The 15,981-nt window shown below is 39.3% G+C and overlaps 1 protein-coding gene across 1 annotated transcript; it reads right to left on the reverse strand.

Annotated features, from left to right (window-relative positions):
• Positions 1–672: 672 nt before the first annotated feature.
• ergic1 (endoplasmic reticulum-golgi intermediate compartment 1) lies at positions 673–15,690 on the reverse strand. The gene is made up of 10 exons (XM_030766346.1): positions 15,592–15,690; positions 8,837–8,898; positions 7,497–7,569; positions 6,748–6,842; positions 4,115–4,239; positions 3,111–3,215; positions 2,945–3,005; positions 2,392–2,492; positions 1,794–1,916; positions 673–1,362 (listed from the first exon to the last, which is right to left on the reverse strand). Exons 1-10 carry the CDS (start codon positions 15,609–15,611, stop codon positions 1,255–1,257), a joined length of 873 nt encoding a protein of 290 aa, XP_030622206.1. The 5' UTR covers positions 15,612–15,690; the 3' UTR covers positions 673–1,254.
• Between the last annotated feature and the right edge of the window lie 291 nt (positions 15,691–15,981).

A 15,981-nucleotide genomic window follows, 5' to 3' on the forward strand; every position in this document is an offset into this window, starting at 1 on the left:
GAGTGATGGACAAGGAAGGAAAACTGGACACAAAACTGATGAGCCAGACTTTGCACAGACAGCACTATTCATCTGACCATTCAAGCACAATGGCCATGTTACTGTTGTCATGCCAGTGTTGTCACATCAAATGCAATACTTTAAACGTTTGAAAGGAGAAGCCTTGTTAGGGCAGCTTCTGTCCAGTTTGACAAGGTAAACCAGTTCTTTCAGTACATGTTATATGAACAGAAAGTTATCATCCACCCTCTGGGCTGAGGGTGTAACTTTGACACGAAGTAAACTTAGAACACAAAGTATTTCTTCTCGGCAAATGTATGACTTCAAATTCAGGGAAATAATACACCAAATAAAAAACAGAATACATAATAGGCAGTACCCTCACAGACAATATAAAATGCATTTTCTCTTAAAAAAAAAAAGAAAAGAAAAGAAAGAAAGAAAAAAAGGAAGAAAGAAAGAAAGAAAGAAAAAAAATCAACCCACAACTTTTCCCTTTGGCTGACAAAAAAATTCTTTACCTTCCTCTTAAACTCTAATACTTAAACTTTGCAGTGAAAATAATAAAGTATTCCAGAAAACATTCCATAGACATGAGAAAAACCATTTTGATTTTTTTTTTTTTAGAATCATCTAAATGTGCAAGTGTGTGTAAGTGTGACCACTGAAGTGCTAATTCCATTCCATTATTCTCTAAAATGGGAATCCTCTCTCAAAATTAGATTTCAAATGAGACTAATTTAGCTGGAAACACTGATAGCCTAAACCATTCTAATCTAAGGCACGTATTATTGACCTGAACCAATTATTTAATCATTTAAACAGAATGAACTGATAGAGAATGAAGGGCTTTACAGTCACTTGCACTCCATTTGTAACACAGCATTTGGAAGTGCTGGGTTAAGAGAAATGACCAGGAATCTATTTCAACTAAAACTGTAAACTTTTGAAAATAACAAAAGTGGCCCACAAAAGTGCCAGTCACCATGAAACAAAGGCCCACATTTTTCCAGGCAGCAAGAAGACACATCAACATTGGCACAAAAGTATTCTCTGGAACAAGTAATAATGTGACATCCATTATCAACTGGGTAATTTCATCAAGTGATCAACTTAAGCTCATGAGAATGAGATGGGTATGAACATACATTTCTGAGAAGGTTCTATACGATCACAGGGATGGAGAGTGGAGAAAGAGTTTTCACGCTATAAATAACATTTCTGGTGAATAGAAGAGTGATACAGGAGCAAGTCTCATGACATCTTTCCCAGCTGGATCTTCTTCCAGGCCTCAGAGGCAGTGAATATGCAGGAGTCAATAATGCCAGCCACTGTGAAGGTCCCACCAATGATAGCACAGATCTGAACAAGAGACACAGAGAGAGAGAGAGAGAAAAAGAGAGACACTCAAAATCTGCCGTCAAAAACTAAACTCAAAATCAAAGAAAAAGTTACGTCATGTGTGAGAGGATCTTAATGTGATATATATCACAAAAGAGAAAACGTTTGAACATGCGACTCACTTCACATATTTAATCAATACAAAGCACCTTATTTATGGGTATCTGGAGCCTCCTGTTGCTAACCAACATGTTATCATCACTAACATAAAAATGAATCATACAACTGAGTTGCAGTAATGAGGTCACGTGGCTGTTTATGTTATTATTATAACATTTTTTTGAGGGTTGTGTCATCCACATGTATGAGTGTTTGTGTTTACAAAGGTGTAATACAAAGGCATAGTTAGTGAATAAGGAGCTTGGTTTTAAATGGAACTCTTTGTGACTCACCGTTGTGATGAAGCGATAGAGGGGCTGTCTTCTTTCTGTGTATTTGACTGTGATAGGACTCAGGTCATAGCGAAACCAAATAGCTGGGATTATACGACCTGTGTGACTGTAAGCTACGTATTCCTGAGGGAGACAGGAAAAATGTTTTCACTAAATTAACGATGCCTAATTCACCATGTTTTTTTAATGTCAAATTGTTTATTAATTCAATTAACCTAACTAGCCGATTTTCAAACAATTACCATGTATATGTATAGTGTAATTCAGCCAACACTGCTATTGTCCAAACCAAACTCTCAGTGTTATTTATTGCATTCATAAAACAATGGGAAAGTGTGGAGGACCATTGCAAACGCAGGTTCGGTCACGTACGCATACGGCACTACCAGCTGTCAGGACCAGGATTCTAAGAAACCCAGGTTAAGTGTTTGTCATCACATAGTAAAGGGCCCCCATTATTCTAGGCCAGTTTCAGGTTGAGTAGACTGGTGGAGCAGTGACCATGGTAACCACAAGCCTACAGCTTAACTCAAACATGGTTTACAACCTCATTATGTAAGCATTTACCGTCACGTGTAACCAAGACAGTTTTGTTTACCTTGTTGGCCACTGTGTACTGGTAGGAAAACCTCTGCTTTCCCCCCAGGTCCTCATAGACTGTGGGGACAATCTTGAGTATGTAGTCATGGGAGGCCAAAGCTGAGGAGGAGAAGAAAAGATACAGCAAAAATTACCATTCATATTTACACTCAATAGCTACATTAATTAAGATTCAAGATAAGGATAAAATTTAGAGGAAGCTTTCTAAATGAAAATACTAAATGAAACATTCTTCTTCACCACATGACTACAATTGTGTCAGAGAATGAGTCAAGATGTTCAGGATATTCAGGTATTCAGACAATATCTCAGTTGGCTTGGAGCTGCCACTAGGCGTCTCTTTATCACACGATCAAGAAACAATAGTCCAATATGGAAGGACACCACAAACTAATAAGAGGAACCATTTCAGCTGTGTGATTCACAACGTTTACAGCACCATGGCAACATCTTTTGCTGTCCCATCATCTCCTGTTCAGTTTCTAGGTTATGAAAAGAGCAGCAGGAAATGAAGGAGCCACTAATGCCACAGTTGTATAGAGAGCGTGTACCATTTGACTGGAGTCTATTTGCACCACCCAAGGCATTGAAGGCTCCTTGGACAAGCTCTACCTGAAATTTTGAAGGACATACTCTGTTAGAAAACACTAATTTCATTTTAATAAGTTGTGTCCTCAGGATTGACTGAAATAAATAATAAATAAAAAAAAGGGCAACCTGTAGCTTGTCTCCAAAGGCAAGCTTATGAATAACATGGGTCATGTCTGGGTTCTGTGGTTGGGCAGTGGCACCATGAGTTGAAACATGGAAGTTTCCAGGTACCTGGGAAGAACAGAAAATGTACAGTCACAATATGGCAATGTCCTCTCAGGGTAAATATCCCCCACATAGCCTGCACATCCCTCATGACCAGCTTACATATCCTGAGATGTCAACTGATTATCATCACCGTTCAGAACAGTATCAGAACAGTCTAAACTGATACATTCTTTTACATCTACAAGAGATGTGACGTCAATGAAAAAGTGGGAAACAAAGCACTTTTGAAACAGTAGCTTCAAACCAGACTTTATCTGACCAGTCCCGTGGTCCAAGTGATCTTCCATTTAGAGTAACTCAATTTCAGAGTAAGACGGTGCTTGGTGAGGGAATGTTTTTTTTTTTCCCCTACTAGAAGAGAATTCCTTTCTTTATGCTTTTTCCAAACACAGAGGGAAGATTTGGTACGTTAAGCTAATGGTTACAGATTCTTTGAGGCTGTTTCCTCGTATTTCATCAAGCCAATTATCTTTTACGTCACTTTTAGACCACTTAGCCTGTTTCCATTGCGCTCTCTTGAAACAATAAATTAAGATAGTGAAGATGAGTTTCTTCATAACATGGTCTTGGTTCACAGACATTTGCTGTGAGGTTAAAGTAGCTGCGTAGCATGTTGCTAACAAACCTAGGTAAGATATATATTAAGATTATTTAAATGTTTCCATCCCTATACTCTTAAACAACTTTGTTTCCATGTTCCCTTGCCAACCTTTCCAGACACTAAAATGGAAGAAGTGAATAAGTCAAGGTATGCCAGTGTTTGTGTTTCACCGTGGTGAGGGCTTGATTACACTATCGTCACTCAGATCAGTCCTCGCAAGGAAAGGGGGCGCTAAAAAGCCAGTCAATCTAATTACACACATTAGTGACGGTTCGGAGGGCATAACTGACCAGATCCTTACTTTATTGATGCTGAACTCTCCCTCAAAACGGCAGCCATAGCCATTGTTCAGAGGTATCTTCATGGAGTTGTCTATGTGGCCGACCTCATGCCTTCCCATCTCATCCTGTATGTCCAGTCCCACCACTGAGGAGAAGAGATGAGCATAGTAAACAGGACTCAGAGCGCTGCTAAAAACAACAACACAGACAGACGACACCGCAAACCGTCACAGAAACCGATCATCTTACTTAGATGTTCAAAGATAGTTGTACGTCAATATCGGGTTTCAAACAGTCATCAAACCACAGTCAAATACGTATTTGGAATAACTGCAGTCAGGTTGACTAACGGCATCCCTCTAGGTTTTTGTGATTAAAATAAAACTCTTACATTTACAGTCACATGTATCTTACATTTACAGTCATACGTATTAATAAACTGTAAAGCATAAACATGAGGGGGGAAAAAAACGATAGCATGATTCTCATGTGAACTATTCATATCAACCCACATCAAATGATCTTCTGTTTTTCAGCATTTGAAAAAGGTTCAATGTATTTAGACTGTAAGGGACTAAAGTATATCGGCTGAGGACTGTTACTGCTTATTTTGACTAACATTATACACACACCCACACACACACATTTGGACTCTTTTCAACCAGACATGTAGAGAGAGGCTGATATACCCTGTCATCAATTGGGTCAGCACAGGTCCTGTGTGACAGTGCCAGTGTTAGTGGCTAAATGAAGCCAGGCAGACCTGGCAGGTCAACAGGGCCCTATTTTAGACCTCTGTCCTACAGGGTAATGGTATGTGATGGCACAGTGCTGACCTTCTTCTTTTGTGTAGACAAGTTTACATCCTCATCAGGAACAAACAGAAGGGCCAACCATTATTTACAGAGGGTTAGAAGTTCTCTTTTTAACTCCCAAACATACACAAAAACTTTCCATTATGCAAAGAGGGCTCCGTTATTGTCAATGAAGTGTAAACACAAGCAGTTTAGTTTACTGTAAATAAGGTCACATGGTGGTGAAATCTTGGACAGGAAAAAACAACAACAACAAAAAAAAAAAATATGAATGCGACAGAGTTCCATGAGGATTTTTATTAGAGCCAATGCTGAAACCCAATTGTGTCTCAAGTTTTAAAGTTTGATCTGATGTGTGCCCAGAATAATAAAGCGTGTTATGTAGCTGACATGAGAAAGTGCGTAGTGGAAAAAGAGCTTTCGTTCCACTTTTTCCAGTTGAGTATTCAAGAGGCACTGAGAGTTCTCTTTAAAGGTCAAGCCAAGGGAGTGTGTGCACTGGTGAATCAAAATGCTGACATTGTATAGAGATTTCAAACACAAGATTGTCACACAAGACTTATGTTGTTATTTAAGAATAAATAAAATTAGCAGTAACACAGTCTGAACAGAGGTTTGCCTCTTTAAAATGACTGAGGAGCCTGTGTTGTAAAGTCAATAAATGTGTTTTTCCATCAGGTGTCTCAGTACATTTAATACTACTGAGTGGCTTAATTATAACAACAGGTATATCACTACATTAAAAAAAAATATGGGCAGTCAAAATGAAAACTCTTAAATAATACTGAAAAACCAACTGACTCAACGAAAAATCTAATTCTGTCATTGTACAAACTCCACCTCCAACTGCTGAATGACGACATTCGGCATTTTGACTTTTCCATAAGATCATTTCATGTGACTAAAAGGGTAAAAAGACTAAGCACAAGTTTTGACTTAAGCTTTGAGTCCTCTTTTCCATTTTAGGTGTAACAAATGCGAATGTGTGTATGTGTGTGTCTCTCTCTCTCAATCTTTCTTTCCTTTTTCCTTTTTGTTTCTAGGCGTGGTAGCTCCAATCACCACTCTGAGAGGTCACTGGACATAGCTGTTGAATGGGGTAATAAATGTGGAACAAGGGATTACATCTCTGTCTCCTGGCCAACTTTATGGGGGCCTGCCCAGTTCTGACATAAGAGGCAATGTCAACTGCCTGAAAATTGTCTGTACTTTTCAGGCAGAAGTTCAGGACTGCCATTTAAGCATGTGCCATGAAAAAGCAACTTAAGTTATTAAATAAAATAGCCGTTAAAGTATTCACAAAGACTGAGCAAACCTAAAAAAGAAATAGCTGAATAATGTTCTAACAGCACATCACCGCAAGTCCATTAGTGGGTGGGTGACATGGTGAATTTGACAAATCTGAGTGACAAAAGCCATCAGCATAATCAGCAGCATTTCCTCAAACTATTTCTGATGCACAAAGAGTTGACTTAGGCTAGGAAAAAAAAGACACTTAGCGAAGGCAGAATTGAAGCCCAAGAGCACTGGAGGAAATCAGTCTATAATAAGTATAATGGTAAACTCCTCTTCACATATTATGGTATGGTCAGTCTTACTGGAACCACTGCAGCTCTCTATTTTTCCTCAACGAACAACATCAATTGCTTTATCGCACTAATAAAACAAGATTGTCCAGGCGGTTAGTATGCTGATTGGAAAGAGTCCAGTGAACCGTAATGACAGAGAAGGTAAAATAAATAAATAAATAAATCATTTAAAAAAATATGAGGAACACATGAAAGGTCATTTGAAACAAGAGAAGTATTTATATGTATTTGATATATGTATATACTCACAATCACAGTGTAAGTTTGGCAAACTGATGTTTAAACTCACATCTATCTTCCCCCCACTGTCCTTATCTGGGTCATCCACGTACAGTTCATTTACTCTGCAAACAAAGAAAGGGATTACACACTGGGAATATAATTCATTCACAAAGCAAGATAATGCAGCTCAGTGTCTGTTTTTTGGCTACATTCAGCCAGATAACACATCATAAAAAAGGAAGACGTTTTGGGTTGAACCCTTTTTACAGAGTTGAGCACAAAAATGTTCAAATTGCAGCAACCTATACAAACTCTATCTTTGTCAATCTTCTCATTTCCTTCCTTTTCCTCCCACTCCCCTGTTAAACAAATGAGAGAGTCTGACACATGAGCCAAGTCAATATCCTGTGCAAAAACTCAAAGTCTATTTGTCAAGAACGTTAGTGCAGTTGAGTCAAAACCCAGTCACGAATTCAAACACTTTGGAATGAAGACAACAACCACACTACCGGTTCTCGCCTTTCAGATTCACTCTGATGTTTAGTTACTTTTCAGCGCAGGGATCCATAAAAAGAGACAAAGTCTAAGTCTGATTCATCCTACTCAGATTCACGGTGATGTCATCAAACCTCTAACAGTTTATGAACAATTGGGAGTATGTACACTTTTCAAAATGCTTTTGAGTGAGTCATACATATGGAATAATTCAAGTGAGAAGTCAAAACAAGTGGTTTGAACTAGTCTTCTCTCAGAAAAACCAAGAGAGAGGTACGTACATTTCTGTAGTTATGAATCCAGTCAGCTCAGAGAGGAACAGGAAAAGCATGAAGACACAGCAACAGATGGAGACTGTGAAGGAGTGAAAAGTCAAGAAGGTTCTAACAAATTAATGATACACTTTTACTTCAACCATGACAGTGGCTAGCTTGGTACTTCCTACTTGAAATGCCCTATCAATATATCAATTTCCTGCTCTCCTTTATCATTTTAAAATAGGTCGTCCTAGCCTGAAGCTTATGTTAACTTGGCGTGTTTCACAGGTTAGGCTTTTGATCTGTAAAATCGAAATCGTTAGTTACAACGTGCCGCCAGGAAGCAAAACTGGGACAGTCCACTCAAAAAAGAAAATGAGGCTCTGAGCATTGAGGAAGTGAAAAAAGGGGCATTTTAAAAAAAAAAAAGAAGTTCAGTAAATGAATTCAGCTGATTCAACTGTGTCATATGAAACTTATACACGGTTCACTGGACATATCTAGAGACAACTAGATACTATGCTTGATTGAGCAACTGTGGAACGTAAGTGTAATCTATGATCATGTGACCAGGTGAGTCAAAACAGCTTGACTAAGCACAGAACGCTTCTTAACAGTGATGCTGATGTCACATTCTCGTGTGGTAAACACGTCACACTTTGGCCTGTGGTTTCTTTCAGTTGACACTAGGTAATGTTTAGCCACAACACAAACAAAAGGGAGTGGCACTATGACACATAGGTCACAACACAGGTTCAGCAAAGGATAAGTCATTCTTGCACTTTCATGGCAAACCTTCCTTGGAAGAGCAGTTAATACAAAAAGTCATTTTGCAAATATAAATAGGTGGCATACAAATGCATCCACACCCAGAGTGTCTGAGTTTCCATTGTTTATTCTGTGCCCTTAAAGACACAGTTTTATCTTTGTGGAATAGTCACCAATAAACTTAGTCTTTGGAATGGTCTGTTTAAAGTCAGAGTTATATAAAGATGACAAAACATGAGCTCATCTACCTGAGGCCATGTTAATAATGACTGCCTTAATGAATAGGCAGCAAGTAATCTACACCCTAAACTGTCATGGAGCAAAACCTATAATTACATAATGTATAGTCTTTCCAAACCCTGTTAAGTCACATGAGTTGCAACAACAAGTAATGATTAGGGAGACTATTGGGAAATTGAAAGCTTGTCAGCATACCGATTGGGCTGAATCAAGAGTGTGAATAATCAGTTTAAACAATAGTAAAGTCAAAAAATGTTACTTGATCATGTGACAAACAAGTGGGCTTTTTTCACCGGAGTGGTGATTAACTGAAACTACATTACTATTGACTCATCAACAACATCAACACCGCTTACTGAAGGCTCCAGTGTAGGTTGGCTGGGTCAGGTCTTTGGGCACTTTCCTGTAGATATCGAACCTGGAAGAAGAAAAGGAAAACCGAAGAATGAAGCAGGGAAGAAGAAAGAATGAAAATGTAAACACAACGTGGTCCTGGGAAGTGTCTGTGTGAAGGCACATTCTGTTCACAGCCCCGTGAAAGGCATTACGGAGGAGCTGAGGAATGTGAAATATGGCACAGGGCCATGAAAAACTGACCCAGACACAGCAGTGGCCCACCAGGTCGCCTCATCCTCTCACGTTACACCTCTTCCTCCGCATTCCTGCCTTCAGGCTCCAACCTGCACGGAGCACTTTAACCTCTCACCCCGCCACACAACAATGTGAGGTCCGCGGCGCGACCGCCGGCACAGACTGAATGGGCTCATATCTCTCACTCTGGGGTCACGACTAGGAAAGTAAACAACGGTAGCTGCTGCTGTTTTCCAACGGCAAACTCAAAGGTGTCTGCATTAAGGGTGTGCTTCAAAAGGTCTTATTGAGCAATAACAAGCTGGGTCAACTCATTTTGAGTAAACAGATGCACTCCAAGCCCTACTAACAACATTCTCGTGGCTCCAGTAATCTTAAACATCAGCCTATTCAAACGCTAAGACTGATTTTGGAAAAGAGTCTAAACACAAGCTATAGAAAAAAAATGTTTTCAAACTGTTCTGATGGCTTTGCTCAAGTTTCAAAAATTGACAAAGGACTTATGCACATATCTTACTGATGGTAAATAGGCTAAGAGCAAAACAAAGACTAGATTATAAAAAAAAAACAATAACAACATAACCATGTGAACTACAACATTTGTGAACTGCATTGTTTAGCATTAGAAAAAAAAAAAACCTTTTAACTGGATAGATAATTGACCTCATTCTGAAACCACGAAAAGACTGTGGTAGCATTTTGATAAATACTATGAGATCATTTTATTTTAAAAAAGGGACCTTTTAGTGTTTTTTTTAAAAAGAAGTGACTCAGAGTTTATTTTCTTGCTGTAATTACAAACACACTTTGCTTCTTTCAGTAAAACAATCACTGTCCTTTAATGGTAAAGTCTTTTATGGAGCTTTTTAAAGCTCTGCTTTCCTAACAGAGAAACTATTCTGGCAGCTTAACCGTAAGCGGTCTTAAACCTGCCCTTTTTCGGCGTTAGTGCATTTCTGCATGGCTTCATCACAGCCCCGCTTGGCCCGGCCCTCTGAGTGAACTACTCTCCAAAACATTCACATCTGTGCATATTTCACCCGCCAAGCGCAGCCAGATGATCGCAGCTGACGCAATGCGCAGAGGGAACGAGAGGGGGGCAAAGACTTCCTGTTACAGCAAGTACCCCACTGTTCCTCTCCAACACACGCCCCCTCATCTCCACTCATATGTTTCAGGACCATTGTGTTCTAACAACAGTACTCACAGGATGTCGAGGGTATAACCCTGGCCTGTGGTAATGCTGGAGAACAGTGACACTGTTCTTTGCTTGTTGATGATGCCACAAGTTTCTTTCCTGGCTGAGTGTAAACCACTGTTTTCACTGCCGTAAGGGGAATTAAGTAACAGCTGAGAAAAATCGGGCAATTTCCTAAGAGACAGTTTAGGGAAACCTCATATAACCCTATGTATAGACCTAGCAGTTAAGAGCAGTTAAGAAATCGTGCAAGAACACGCATTATAATTTTCTGTCAAAGACATGGAGAGGACTGGTGAGAACAGACAGTGCTACAATACGTTTTGGGGGTTTTGATTTAACCTTCGCTGACAGAATTGGTTTTACTGGGAAACAACATTTCATCAGGCTACTACTGTAACACCAAATCATTGGTCAGTTAGAGCTAATAAAACACTTAGAGAATTTATTACCACAATATAACATCTGCACCTCCTTCAGATTTTCTGCATTTGGGACATAAATGAATACACTTACATTTCTCCTCTTGATCTGTTTATCTTCCAGGTAACTGCCAAGGACACATTACCATCAAGTGTTTAACTTTATGTCAACTAGATATGCCTGGAACTGTAGAGAGATATGACATCATTCTTCCATGGGAGGTTCCACCACTCACTGTGTTATTAATGATGGTAGAAAACACTGTGTCAGGTACTGCTCTAATATCTCTAATACCTACACATTTAACTGGGTTGAAATACGCTGACTGAAACAGCATCTTTAGGTTTAATAAAGCTTTCATAGATCCCAGCCCTATCACAAAACCCCTCTCTGGATTATGTCTCAATGTAGTTTTCTTGATTAAACTGCCTGCTAAAACCTTAGTTGGATATTTGCTGTTAAATGATTCAAAAATCCACATCTGTCTTGCACTGTAGCTTGAAAACAGGCATGTACATAATGGTTATAAAGTATGCGCTTTTACCCTAATTGTTGATTGAGTTTGCTCAGACTTCCATGCTAACCTCACCTACGTTACTGATTCTTGTGAAACATCACAGAGTGGTCTTTGTCACTAAAGCTCATGCCATCCCTTTAAAAGATACTGATGCTGGTCAGTAAGCATAACCGAATGGTAACTACTTCATTAATTAACTCGGTGACCAGACCTGTGTGGAAACAACTGCTTTCAATGGAGTTTGCATTGCTCATTTAGGCTACTCAAGTGTTTCCTTTATTTTGTCTGTTAATTTTGCTTCACAATGTAAAACTGAAAGTAATTTTTAAAAAATTGAGTATTTTTATGAGTCTGTACCATATCTATTTACACTTCCTCGTCATGAATTCAATATGGTGTTATCAACTTCCTTCTCAAAACAAACAATGACTTTACTGGCCTCCACCTAGGTGCAGTCATGTGGTTTGTGTGATTTTTAAATACACAGGCCTGTACTGTTTTTGTAAGTCAAGGATAGTGGACTACACAATGACTCTTCCACAACAGTGAGGACTTCACAACATCCAAAGAAAACAACAGGGCGGGAAAAGTCAAAGGTCAAGAGAAAAAAAAAAGTACTCCATTAAACCAGTTCACTATAATGTTTCACTACTCTATGTAACTTTCTAAAGATGGCTAAATATATTTTCTCTAAGGCATGATTTCCTTTTTTAGGTCTATAACAATGCTCTCTCACCCTCAATTTATTGTCTCATAACTTGGAACAGCTGTGAGCACTTTTTATTTTTACCTGTGCATATGATCATAAATGGCAAATCCACGAAAGATATTTCTAGAGTTAGGTTGAGCACATTCTGCTAAACACAAGAGCAGGAGGAAGTCAGTTCTGACCTTTCTGTCTGACAACTAAGGAGTTGATGCTGACTAACTATATTCTTTTCCTGTGTTACATCACCTATTTCAAACCCAAACTGTTCTGAGAAATGTGCATGCCCAGTCGGAGCAAATAAGGGACATTGTGTTCTTTTTTTACAGAGTAACACGGGCCCACTATCTGAGGTCTGTATACAAAGAAACAGAACATTGGCCAGGCAGGTCAGAGAGTCATCAAATGAGAACGTGTTCTTACATATTGGATTTTTATGACCTCATCTGAACATGTCTTTGGAGAACTGCTTAAGACTACAACATTTAATGTAAGCATTTGACCCTGTGCATGTAGACACATGCGTACATAACTGCTAAAAATAAGACCTCAAGTGTTTTAATATGGCACTAAGCCGTGAGAAGCCACCAGGACAGCACCCAGCACAGATTTTACAAGTGTCTGGAACACTAATGGAGCGATATGACACCATTCCTCCATGAGAAATTCCATTATTTGGTGTTCTGCTGATGGTGGTGGAAAAAACAACATTGTCCTGCATAAGAACATCGCATAAGTAGACAACCGGGCATATAGTTTCATTGTTTGTTTGTATTCTTTTTAATGCCCATCATCCATTCGATGATTACTCTCTCCTGGATTGACAAGATCTTAGTCATCCTGAAAGAGACCACTCCCATCAGGATAGATTAAGTTCACCACAACATCAAGACAATCACTCCAAACCAAATTCTTTTCATTGGTGTTTGCCTTTCTCTTTAGAGTTACAGGGGTGAATGGAGCTAAACAGTAGTCAGAAAAGGTACCTCAAAATATAACCCAGTGAGAAACAATCACTTAAGCATGGCTGATGAGGGGGATGACTCATCTGACAACATGACTGTTTTTTTCACACCTCTCTAAACCACTACCTGCCAGTGTTTCTTGCATGGCTTTACTCACAAACATGCAACTTCAAGTTCGATAAGATTTTAATGCACAGATGGCTCAACCACAAATCGACAGACTGAAAGTGAGTCACTGACACAAAGTTAGTAACTTAGTTTTACTTTGTCTCTTGAATGAATGCAAGAACACCGTGGTTGTGGAACTTCTGTTTTTGATTACAGTTGAACCTACACGATGGAGCCAACATTGCCATGCCAACGAAGGCTCAGCCACTGTTCTCTATGAACCATCAGCAAGTTGAGCTGTCTTAATGGCCCGCTACATTTGCCCTAACAATCACCCCTCCTTCAAAGTCACCAAGGTGTCCTTCTCCTGCTATGGCAGACAAACTATTGGGAGACTATCCCTGTCTGCCATTTTTAATACCCCATCCAAAGTATGCTAGGATGCCAACAGCTTAGTCAACTCAAAAACAGCACCTTTTCAAAAGAACCTGCTTTCAGTACACTTCGTATCCTTCATTTACTTCCCTTACTTTGGGAATCGCTTGTAACTAAACACTTACAGAGAACTTTTGAAGAGACTTGTAGCAATCCCTCTAAAACTTGCTCTTCTAAAAATCCCTCTAACTAAGGGGTGTTAGGTGTGGGTGTGTGGCATATCTGTATTCCAGTTTGAAATCCATTTAGGCCTATCATCTTTGTTGAATGACACCATATATCTGTTATTAGCCTGGGGTAATTTTACTAAGGCAATGTTAAATGTTCAATTTTGAGAATATTATTCTGATAAAACCATGGGGAACTAATCTTTAAACTGCATAATGAAAGATTAGTCAGACGCAAGCCTGACCTCATGGAAAAATGGTTATCAAGCATAACCCAGCAGAGTAAACAATCTAATTTCACACAATAATATTAACCCAGAATATTTTTAGCCAACCTCTTTTCATTTCCTGGATTACTTCCTGGAGCAGATTGACAACCCATCAAAACACATGACTGTAACCAACCAGCTTTCCCTTGCATGTTATTCCCTTGGGCCAAAACATACAACAGTTATCTGTGTCTTATCTCTCCATCTATCGCACTGCTTCATAAAAACATGTGGGGAGTTCAGGTGTTTTTCGTGAGTACGCTGTAACTTACCTACACTGGGTGGGAAAAGAGTGGAGCAATGTTTCTCCCTGACACAATGAAGATTGTCAGGTACGTTCTGAATTTTAACAGTTACAAAACTGGCTAAGGAGATGTCACAAAACTGAAAAAAAACAAAACCTATGACGACAATTAAATAAATATTCAACTACTGAAGCAGGTCATAAAAGAAAATAAAAATGAAAGCATTTTCAGCTACTTGCAAATTAAGCATAAGGTGCCATTGAGAAATATCAAACTGTTATTCATTATGTTAGCCCAAATCTTACACAGAGAAAACATGACAGGGCTCAAACATGACATTAAAATATATTGAAATTGATATGAAATTTGAAACTGATACGTACTCTCTCTGCCCACTCAATGAGGTATAGCCACATTGTAAGTACACTAAACAGGTGTACAGTTATAGAATGAAGCCCTTCGTTTGCCTCGCCTGATTTGTCAACCACCAGTTACTGCATTCATCAATGGTCTGTTTCTGACCACAGGAGCACTACTCACTGGATGTTGTTTCTGTGGCTGACCATTCTCAACACAGCAGTGACACTGACATGGTAGTGGGTGACCAGAGTGGTTCGTAACCCAAAAATTTCTCACCAGCACCAGTCCTGTCATCAGTAACTGACCGCTGATGAAGGACAAGAGGATGAGTGACACAAATTGTGCATGGCAACAAATGGGTTGTCATAGTTCCTAACTGTACACCTTCGAGGTGCACCTGCAATATAGGTGTTTTTGTTATGAAATGGGCACTGAGCATATTTGCGGGAATGTGTCACCTGTATTTGCATAGAGGGACTCAACCTGTTCTGCTGGATTCACCAGAAACAACTGAATCCGAATTAGAATATCCCATGAACGTATTTTCAGGCACGGTGAAAAGTAGGTGGTGTCATTCGCCTCAGCCTAATGATGAACGACGTCTAAGGACTGTAATGTAGGTCTATCACGTTCTATCAACGTGCGTTTAAAAGGCTTCAGAACATTTGGCCAAGATATGTATTAAATATATATTTATGTATTTAACAGCTGCATAGCATATAGCAAAAGTTGGGGTATACCAGAGAACGCTGCTTTGTGAACACTTTCAAGTTTGGAGCTGGTGTTTACTTTAGAGAGGACTATTGTGTTCTCTCTAATGGGATAGAGGAGAGCATATTAGCTTCTAAACGGTGGCCCAACGCGCCTCTGATAAGAGCAAACTGTCTTTATAAACCTTGATCAAAGTACACCTAAAGCTTGCAAAACCTTAGAAGAGGATAACAAAGAGACAGTATACGGCTTATTGGAATATTTCTTCTTTTCTCATCAACAATGTATCCAAGAGCTGGCATGGAAAACTCGTCCTGCTGCTAAGGGGGCTGTCCTTCATTCATTCACGCTATAAATGGATAACAAACACGATGTGTCCATATTTTAGACACATTATAAATTTCAGACATTCTTACCTCCTCACATCGAAAGTCATGATGCTTGTACGTTTCGCGAAAATGCTTAGTTGTTCAAATGCTAAGCAAACCGTGTAAGAAGTAACTCCAAATTCTCGCTTCAATCCTACCGGCTGCTCTTACCGGGATGACGTTGACTTAGGACGCTTTGCAAAATATTATTGGTTGAACAGTGCAAATCGCATGATTCTGTTTCCGTTATGTGAGGGACGGTACCTTCTCTTTCCGCTCGGGGCAGCTGTTCCGTAATCAGTCACAGTTCATAGTTGTGACTAGGGTTGCCACCTTATCCTGTAAAGATCCTGGTCACGCGGACATCGATGACTGAAATTAAATAATGGTAATCATTCCAGAGACAAATGCCTTTATGACTGTTAAGGCCATATCTTA

This window comes from Chanos chanos, chromosome 2, assembly GCF_902362185.1.
Source record: "Chanos chanos chromosome 2, fChaCha1.1, whole genome shotgun sequence".
NCBI lineage: Eukaryota > Metazoa > Chordata > Actinopteri > Gonorynchiformes > Chanidae > Chanos > Chanos chanos.

What these genes read in the sequence shown, in the direction of transcription:
- ergic1 (XM_030766346.1), bottom strand. Translation starts at nt 15,611, where the DNA reads ATGACTTTCGATGTGAGGAG. An exon ending in CCTTTGGAGACAAGCTACAG is followed by an intron (nt 3,006 to 3,110) that starts GTTGCCCTTTTT and finishes TCAAAATTTCAG; the next exon opens with GTAGAGCTTGTCCAAGGAGC. An exon ending in TCTATCGCTTCATCACAACG is followed by an intron (nt 1,363 to 1,793) that starts GTGAGTCACAAA and finishes TCTCTTGTTCAG; the next exon opens with ATCTGTGCTATCATTGGTGG.